Below are 10,233 nucleotides of genomic sequence, written 5' to 3' on the forward strand. Positions count from 1 at the left end.
CTTTTTTTAATTTTTATGTACAAAAACACTCGTCGCCCACAAAATGGTTTACAATAACTACATCCCTGAGTAATAGTTTAGGCAAAGGTTCAATCCTGGTGGATGAATGCACCTTTTAAAATCTTGGGGAAACAGAAACCCAGTTGCCATGACTACGGTTCTCTACTAACATACTTCTGACGGAATTTTGTTCATCTTCGACTACTTTAGAAGAAGAAAAAGAGATCAAAGTCATGGCAACTTGATTTCAGTTTTCACTACCAAGATTGTACCTTTAGTAACAATGCAACACAAGATTATAGTTAAGGTTGGACATTTGATGAATAAAACGTAATTAATAATATAAATATATAATTAATATAAATATTTTATAAATAAAAATGTTAACTTAGTTATTAAGTGGATAATCCGTCTTCCTCTTGTGCTGTAAGAGTCAGAGTGCGGCAGTGCGCTTCACTCACATTAATTTCTGAATGCAGCCTATAATTAGCATCTTCAGGTATTCTTCAGTTTGTATTTTAGAAAGTAAATTCATTAAAAGTTTTTTTTTTTAAGAGTAGGAACCTTGTGGGGAATTTGTAATGGAATAATATAAGTGTAAATCATCTTTCCTAAAAAAAGCAAAAATAGTCAACCTCTACTGCACGGGTCCTGCCTTTTGCGAGTAAATTCTGGAACGTAAATGGCAACTGTAATGTCTAAGAAAATGCTGAACAGGTAGATATGTATTTCAAAATGTTGCGAGAAGGTCAAATTATGTTTACCTTAGGTTTGTCTTTAAATTTCACTCATTGAACTCCACTGATGTATTATTGATTTTGTTCATGACAATGTTGGCTTGAGAAAATAAGGCATTTCTGACAATACCTAAAGGATCAGACTTTGCATAGTGTTGTCAATTGTAATGGAATAAAATGTCCCATTTTCTGTGTGCTTCTCTAGTTCATCCATGATGAAAAGGTGTGCTGGTGAGAAAAAGAATACACATTTTTGTCTGTTTATTATTCAGCAAATTACTCATCTGTGATGAAAACTTGACTGGTTGTCGTATATGCTTGTGTCAAGGTGGGAGTCTCTTGTCCTGGTTCTGATGTATGCTATCTACATCCTCATCATGAAGTGAGTCACCTTCGGATGACTTCAATGTCACAAATAAACAGTGGGCTCTTTGCACTAATCTCCAGCATTGCTGAACGAATACAGCTTAGTTTTTTCCGGCTTGGAAAATGTTTGTATTGTATAATACAATATAGTAATATAGTATGTTATTCAGCACGTTTTTCACGACTTGCCCAAACTATACCATCACAGATATAAGTTCCCCTCCAAAGCACTAATCAGCAAATTAGAGAACGGCTTTATGTCTCATATTACTTCCACTGACATGAAGGTATATATTTCAATATAGCGCTTTGCAGTTACGTAAAAGATTAATTGACGCCAGCTTTCCCCCCATCTTACCATGTATAGAATCAATTGTCATCAGATCCAGCTAATCCTAATGCCAAGTTATTTTTATGTCATCTTTTCATAAATGTTTTAGGATGATGTGCACATTGGGAGACAGCAGAGTTCATGGTATCTGTGTTGCTTTGGGGAGAAAGAAAAAGAGCTATGTTAAGTCTCATCGGCTGTTTACTATTGCCTATGATGAATATATGGCTGTTGGCTATCTATTGCACAAGTGGTTTTTTTTTTTTTTTTCGTAATCCATTTGTCACTATCAGGTTTAACAGCAGGGTCCAGAAATGCCTCAACCGTCCAAACAAGAGCTCAGTAAATCTGGTCAGTGAGTTAACAGGAAGCAGTGATCTGGAAGATGTTACTTATGATGCAACTGCAGCCTTGCTCAACAAAGGTAACAAATTTGTATATTTTTCACTCAGGCTTCAGTTCACCACCTCCAAACTGCAACATATGCCATGTTGTCATTTTTACTGGGTTTGCCAAATCTGTTCCTGGTGTCATGTACAAATGTAATTTCCACATTATTTATTCTATATAATTATTTATACTATGCTATGTTTGATTTCAACATTACCCTCAAATGTTCAAGGGAAGCAAATACATTTTTGGAAGTGGTACAGCTCTCCGTGAGTCGTCACCTTACTGTGGTGGAGGGGTTTGCATGTCCCAGTGATCCTCGGAGCTAAATTGTCTGGGGTTTTATGCCCCTGGCAGGGCAACCCATGGCAAACGAGTCCTAGGTGAGGGACCAGACAAAGCATGACTCAAAAGACCCCTGATGATGATGATTACAATTAATGGCTCAAGTTTCCCTACAATTAATGGCTCAAGTTTCCCTTGTCTGGACGTGGGTCACTGGGGCCCCCCTCTGTAGCCAGGCCTGGAAGTGGTGCACAGTTGTTTGTGCCTTTGCACCAAACAGCAGTTCAGAGCATACCTGGCAATTTTTGGAGTTCTTGGAGGGTGTGCTGGAAGAGCGCTCCTCTCGGGGGCTCAGTCATTCTGCTGGATGACTTCAATGCTCACGTGGGGACACGCACACACACACATACATGCACACACCCACACACCCGTACACGCACACACCCACACACCCACACACACACACACACACACACACGCACACACACACACACACACACACGCACACACACGCACACACACACACGATGGCTTTCATTTTTTTGCCATGCGTTGTGGCGTGAATGATAGGTTAACGACAGAGATTTCATAATACACAATAATGAACATTTAAACCTCATTACCTGGCTAATTTACTATTCACGTCCATTTAATTTACAGAAACCCACTACTGGGTTAATATTCACATTAGGTTTCTTTTCTTTTTATGTCGTAAAAACTTTATTGATAATGCGCTCGTAAGACACTACAGCAGGGTTAAAGAATATTTTTAGAATTGATTATTTTACAGATTATTTCATCAATTAATCAATTAATTGGAGACAATTTTATTTGTGTTTAAATGCATGTATTAAAACATCATTTGACTTTGAATTTGACTTTTAGAGCCTGAAATCAGAAGGTTTGAACAATCTTCAGTTAAAAATTGCTCTTAACGATAACTTGACTGTTAAAATATGAGCCGATTAATGATCGATTTGTGGTTGATTAATCGATTCATTTTGACACCTTAACACTGCAGTGACACAAAAAGACTGCCAGGTGGTAATAAAACATTTGGTTGACAGTAACTCTGAAAAGAGTCAATTGTATTATCTTTCTGTCAATGTTATGTCTCATAAATAGTGTTTCTTAAAAATCACTTTTCACTTTAATCTTCTTTTGACACCTCCTGCATGAAGAAACATTTTTTCTTCATTTACATTCACATTCAGTCTGAACGTACCGACAAAGCAGGAACGGCAACCCATGTCTTTGGGGCAGATATGTTTGTGTGTTGAAACTGTCCGCCGGATGAGAGTTTAGTCTGCACTTGACCCAGATAGGGATTACATGGATGGACGAAAACTCACTTCTATCATTCCTCAGTCCATCCTCTTTTTGAACTTTGGTGTCCCTCATCCTTTGCCTGCAACATGGGCAGGACAAAGGAACCTGGGATGGAATGCCTCTTCTGTAGTTTAGTCACCTCCACCTTGTGTTTGACAGTTTTAAATGGTACACATACAACGGATTTTCAAAGTCCTGTTTTTTTTTTCAAATTGACCTTGCTTCAATGTCATACTTGATGGGTAGATGAGTCATTTTCATTGCCTCCACTATGTTTTGAATGTATAGTGGACCCCCACAATTCTCACGGGATAAGGAATGGGAAGGCCTACAAATAGCAAATATATGCATATAATTGGCGCAAATTATAGTTTCATCAAAAACAATGTTTTTGTTTAAAAAAAAACTGAAAATACAGTATAAATCCACCGGTGCTGAACTGCAGGTTTGTGCGGGTCCACCAAAAAAATTCCTTTACTAAATTACTTTGGATATTAAGTCAAATATTTGATCAAATGTCACATTGTATGTTGAAAAATTCACATGTTTGACTGTACTTGAATTTCTGATGAACACAGATGACAAATGGTTTTGTTTCACCTCTCCCCAGCGAATCTCCAATATAAACCATCTGTACTGATGGTAGATGAGCTTCTGTCTGCATACCCACACCAACTGACTTTTTCTGAAGCTGGCATGAGGATCATGATCACCAGTCATTTCTCCCCAAGGACCCGCCTAATAATGGCTTCCCGGATGATTATCAGTGAGGTGATTTTTGTTTGACTTTATTACTAATAATTATTATATAGCACATTATGCTTTATAGGCGGCAATGGTTAACACGTCCGCCTCACAGTTAGGAGGATGCGGGTTCGATTCCACCTCCGACCCTTGCTGTGTGGAGTTTGCATGTTCTCCCCGTGCCCGCGTGGGTCTTCTCCAGGCACTCCAGTTTCCTCCCACATCCCAAAAACATGCTTGGTAGGCCAATTGAGCACTCCAAATTGCCCCAGGTGTGAGTGCGAGTGCGGATGGTTGTTTGTCTCTGTGTGCCCTGCGATTGGCTGGCAATCGGTTCACGGTGTCCCCCGCCTACTGCCCGATGACTGCTGGGAGAGGCTCCAGCATGCCCGCGATCCCCGTGGGGACAAGCGGAATAGAAAATGGATGGATGGATGGATGGATGGATGGATGGATTACCGTATTTTCCGCACTATTAGGCGCTCTTAAAAACTTAAAATTTACTCCAAAAAAACACAGTGCGCCTTATAATGCAAAGCGCCTTATATATGGAGCAATTGATGAATTTGTTGATCCATACTGGTTGTACACAGCGTTCTGCCAAAATGTTTCAGTACGTTTTAGTACGACTAGTAAATTACAAGGTCGCATCGCTTCCCAGCATTACGGCAACCGTGGTCACGGGGCGTCACTGAATAGCTGTTGTACCCGCGAGGCTATTTCATTTCAAAATAGGCTGTTCCGTTAATGTTTTCGAGTACGTTTACGGATCAATATCCAACGGAATCATAAATAAGCAACGCTAATGTGTTAAATCAGTCTTTAGTCGGTTCCGATCACTTTTATGGGGGAGAGTTTGAGAAACGTGATTGTTTACAGGGGGCAGCCACGACACTTTGCTGAATTCATGGGAGTCTGCGAGCTGAGGCTCATGGGAGTTTGCTGGTGGCTAATGCTATAATGATAGCTGCTATACGCACGAGGCTATTTCATATCAAAATAGGCAGCTCCGTTAATGTTTCGAGTAAATTTACGGATCGATATGGAAGGGAAACATAGGTAAGCAGCACCAATGTGTTAGATCGAACTTTAGTCAGTTCCGATCATTTTATAGGAGCTAGTTTGAGAAACGCAATTGTTTACAGAGGGCTCTTTGGTTATTGGCTAGTGGATGCATACTGCAACCCTAGTCAACCTCAGTTTGTTGCAGTATAGCATCTATTTTATGCGCCTTTTAATCCGGTGCGCCCTATATGTTAGATAATTTCTAAAATAAAAAATTGAATGAGGGTGGGCCTTATAATCCAGTGCGCCTTTTGGTGCGAAAAATACGGTATGCTTTATAAAAATATTTTTTTTCTAAATGTTTGTGCACGGGAAAATGCTTGTACAAGTGCTGTAAAGGAACCTTAATGTATCTATTCTCCACCACCTGAGGTGGGCATCATTCGTCTCTCATAAAGTTTTCCACCCCTGACCCACGTTGGCCCAGCCCGTGCTTCGTGGGCGAGAGCCAATCAGTGATGAGAACATGACTTCCACGTCACACACATGCACACAGAAGCAAACACGCAGCCAAATAAAGAGAAAAAAATAAAAACAACAGACACACGCACACAACATTACGGTCATTACGGTCTGTGTGACCAAAACGGGTACAACTCTGTTATAGTTCTAATTTATTTGGCTGCATGTCAGGTGTGCAGCAACTGCGTGTGACGTCGTACCGTTAAAGTCAGTTATCAACGGTGTTTGGCTGACTTGTACCGACTGGGCGAGGCTGATATATGGACGGAAACTCAGGTACGGAGGACGATGCCCACTTGTCCACCACTAAGCAAGCCACGTAATATTGGTTGACCGTGACTATGGTTTTAATTTTTCTTAAGACAAGTGTACGAGTATTTGATAAATTCATGTTTGTACTCGGGCTGCTACCTTTAACATAGCATGTCCAAATATTGCACAAGTCACGGGCTCAGTTCAAGGAGGTTGATTGTAATGTTTTATCACTGCCAGAGACAAAGAGTGATCAACACCACTGAGACTCGGGTCAACTGCTTCACAAAGAACACTGATTCGGCAGCCAGTGCCCAGGGAAGGCGGAGCTTACAGAACAATGGAGCCGAGCAGAGTCTGAATGGGAGATACATGCCTCAGCAACCGGACTACGTGATGGAGAATGAAAATGAGGATAACGAGAATAATGAGAATGATGGAGAGAGAGACGAAGGCAATGAAGGCCCGTTGGTTCCTTTTAAAGCTCCAGGTAATGTTCTGAAACAAAGTTGTAATCATTTAGTTTGACCGGTTATGCGAATATTACTACTGACAGTATATGCTATCTTCTTATCTTCTGCCCTGCCAGTGGGTGTGTGTAACAAGGTGAAGTGGTTAACCATGTGGCCGTTGTCTTTGCTCCTCTTCTTAACCGTGCCCAACTGTGGCAAGCAGCGTTGGGAGAAATGGTTCATGGTCACCTTTTTCACTGCGACCATCTGGATTGCTGGCCTCTCCTACGTGATGGTGTGGATGGTCAGTCCAATGTCACGTACCAACATCAGTAACCTCCAAAAACAGGATGCTTCTTGCCGTTGTATTGGCTGTAATGTGTTCCAGCATTTTCACAGAAGAACGGTGTTCAGTGACTACCGCTAATGTTTTCAGGTAACTGTGATTGGCTTCACGTTCGGCATCCCTGACGTCATTATGGGAATCACCTTTCTGGCAGCAGGAACCAGTGTCCCAGACTGCATGGCCAGTGTTATAGTTGCAAGACAGGGTACGAGTCCAACCGAGATACGGTCTACATGCGGGCTTCCCCATTGCGGACCATTAAAAATGTTTTGTGGAAAGAATACTTTTCTGAGGTCAATTAAAACTGAAAATGAAGGTTATATAGTGTACACAGGCAAAATACGTATGCATTAAATATGAAGAAAGCAATGGAAAGAAGAGATAAAGATAGCGGACTGGCTCACAGACCGTGACAGTGTTCTTCTCCTTGCTGCAGGGCTGGGGGACATGGCCATCTCCAACTCTATAGGCAGTAATGTGTTTGACATCCTGGTGGGCTTGGGCCTGCCGTGGGCACTGCAAACTCTCTGCATAGACTACGGCTCCATTGTGAGTGCTTGTCAGACCACACAGAGAAGATGCTGCCGGACTTTGACCAGAATAGAACACAGCTAAGTCCATAAAGGACGTGACCAATTGTCAGCGGTGACCTCATGCTTTAAAAGAATATTATCAGAGGTTAAATGACTGAAAGGATCGTAAAATCTTAATAAGATTGCTATGACGTGAAGAAACTGCATCTTGTAGTTATTTGAGGAACACAGTAACTGCAGTTTGCTTTGAATTTCTCTCTTTTGTCTCTTCAGGTGCATCTTAACAGCAGGGGACTCATATTCTCGGTTGGACTCTTACTGGCCTCAGTCTTCTTCACTGTGAGTGCGGTATATATTTTTTTACATTAAGCGGCACCGGAAATAGATGTATGGCTGAAACTGCCCGTGACCCTCGTGAGGATATGGAGGTCGAAAAATGAGACGAAGAGACGAATGAATGAACACTGATATTAGCTATGTTTCTTTCAGATTTGATTTCCAAATCAGCTGATTTATTCATTTGCCTTGTCTTTTTCACATGCAGGTCTTGGGGGTCCATTTGAACAAGTGGACTTTGGACTGGAAATTGGGCTTGGTCTGCCTCATAATGTACGCCATCTTCCTCTGTTTCTCTGTCCTCATCGAGTTCAACGTCTTCATCTTCGTCAACCTTCCCATGTGCAGAGACATCCGCTGACATTGCCGTCCTCTGCTACTTTTTTTTTCCTCTGGCAAAGGAAGAGGGGGCCTCACTTTTCTCTTGTCGCAAACAATTGTGCCACCAATGATTTATCTTTGGTGGAGTGCACACCGTAGAGTACAGTGGTTGGTGCATAAAAGTCTCAGCAACAGAGATGGTTGCCATTACTTTTGAATGCATCAAAACTTTGGATGATATGAAAACTATATCACCACCAACAGTTGGCAAAGAGCTGCTATTGCCTGACTGACTGAGATTTCGCGCTTGAAGTTTTAGCTGAATTGTTTGTAAGTAGTCTTGCATAAAACCACATAAACAAGGTTGTCCTTTGTAAAAACAAAACAAAAACATCTTTCTGTATGTATTCAAACTGGCAGTAGCTGGAATTCTCTTTTGCACAAGTGATCCCACGGCAGGGATCATTTTTAACTTTAGCACAGTACACTGCTTACGTATCCCTCTACTGTAATTCACTCCAATGTTTCAACTTTCCTCCCATGTTTTTCTGATGATGGGGCATGGTTTCATCTCCCACTTTGCACTTACACGGGGACTGTAGTTACTTAAAAATCTTGACAAATTTTCAAATTCTAATTCTGTCCAACTTAATGCCCAGTTTAAGTGGCATCTCACACTGACACTATTTACTAGCTATGTGATTCTGTCACTGGCAGGCACTGGACTGAAAAAGGCTCTCTCTGTGGGGAAGCTTTTGGACAATATTATGTAAAAACGTTGCCTGTTAAAAGTCCAATTTTTTATTGTAAGTGTTAGCTTTGTATTTTGGACTGCGTGTGTAAGTGTACGTATATGCGTGTGTGTGTGTGTTTGTATGCACAAAGAGAAGCCAGCGGCATAATTTACTCTTACTGGGGGTACATAATCCTAATTTATTTTCAAACTAATTTATTCAAAGATTGTGTCCACCACTAGTTTCAGCCCTTGGGTCGTATGGTGAAATTGGTTATGATGATTATAGACCTGATGCACTGTACCTAATATAGAATATGGAGAATCACTTGATGTTTATATTCAAGAATAGAGCTTTGTACTGTTCTTGTTTTGTATAACTTGGAAATATTTTCCACATTCTCATGTACTAAGAGAGAACAAAAATGCATTTTTTCTTATTTTTATTTGTTTTTTTAATTAATTCATTTGGAGAGAAATATTGTATGGCAACAGATAGTGAAGCACATTATGTAATATAAGTTTAACCAAAAGTACTGACATTTTATCTTTCCCATATTGTTTCCTCAATTCTGTGTCAGTGATCCAAATTTTTTTCATCCCTTATGATTTAAGATGTCAATAGAGCAATGCTTGTAGCCATTTTCATTTTCCTGCTTGTGTTTGGGCCTAATGACACATATTTTTGTAAACAGTATTTGCCACATTAAGCATGTCTTCAAACAAAATGTGACAGGTGCCATTGATTCTTAGCCCTAAGGATTTTTAGAAAACAATCTTGCTGAAAAGTTTAGGGCATTTGTTAAGTTAGAAGAGCAACCAGGAATGTTAACCCTCCACACGTTAATTTCTCTGGCATACCAGAAATGTTCAGAAGAGTTAGAACCCATGTAAACGCTGCTCAGTTTGCCTGCCTCTTTTTCAATATAGAAAATTGCTGGAGTCATTTTAAAGTATTTTTAGCACTGTTGTTACTGTTCTGTACATTTCAAAGGGATTCTGTACATTTCAAAAGGATGAGCAACTATAAGCAGATGTTGGAATAACGTTTAACAAGCAATTACATTCGCATTATTTAGATGTAAGTTAATTTATAGCTAATGATGTCCTAATTTATAGCTAATGATGTCTCATCAATTCTCATTGTGTACCTTCTTTTTTGGTTGTTGCAGGTCTCAGGGCAGGAACTCTTAGCTAGTAAGAGACTGTGCAAAAAGTCTTGCAATAAACAGATTTACATGCACTTGAACCACTTAAAAATGGGTTTTGGATACAAGTCATTTCTGTCGTTAGGAAGAAACATATTCGCTGAAAACCAGTCGTGGCAATTTTGACATCACAATTATTTGGTAACCACAGTCACAACTTTAAATTGTGTTCATAATACCCTTGCCATAGTTTGTGACACTAACTTGTAATTTCTTTGGTGGAATTGGAGGTCTCTTTATTGTGTCATATTCGTCTATAGATGTATAAAACCCAAATGTATAAATCAAACCGGTGATTAAAATATCTTGGGTTTGTTTATACCGATTTTACACCACTAGAGGG

The 10,233-nt window shown here is 40.1% G+C and overlaps 1 protein-coding gene across 1 annotated transcript in view; it reads left to right on the top strand.

Moving 5' to 3' along the window:
- The window catches only part of LOC148398671 (sodium/potassium/calcium exchanger 3-like), a 31,134-nt gene extending 21,203 nt beyond the window's left edge, over nt 1–9,931 (top strand). The window contains exons 8-17 of the mRNA XM_088374718.1: nt 943–968; nt 1,066–1,119; nt 1,728–1,858; nt 4,049–4,209; nt 6,202–6,451; nt 6,551–6,717; nt 6,850–6,964; nt 7,196–7,308; nt 7,566–7,631; nt 7,837–9,931. Of these exons, the coding sequence (XP_088230844.1) occupies nt 943–968; nt 1,066–1,119; nt 1,728–1,858; nt 4,049–4,209; nt 6,202–6,451; nt 6,551–6,717; nt 6,850–6,964; nt 7,196–7,308; nt 7,566–7,631; nt 7,837–7,989 (1,236 nt within the window). The 3' untranslated portion in view covers nt 7,990–9,931. The remainder of the gene's footprint in view (nt 1–942; nt 969–1,065; nt 1,120–1,727; nt 1,859–4,048; nt 4,210–6,201; nt 6,452–6,550; nt 6,718–6,849; nt 6,965–7,195; nt 7,309–7,565; nt 7,632–7,836) is intronic.
- Nucleotides 9,932–10,233: the final 302 nt, after the last annotated feature.

The sequence above is a fragment of the Syngnathus floridae genome, chromosome 4 (genome assembly GCF_059516105.1).
Source record: "Syngnathus floridae isolate MCC-2025c chromosome 4, RoL_Sflo_1.0, whole genome shotgun sequence".
NCBI lineage: Eukaryota > Metazoa > Chordata > Actinopteri > Syngnathiformes > Syngnathidae > Syngnathus > Syngnathus floridae.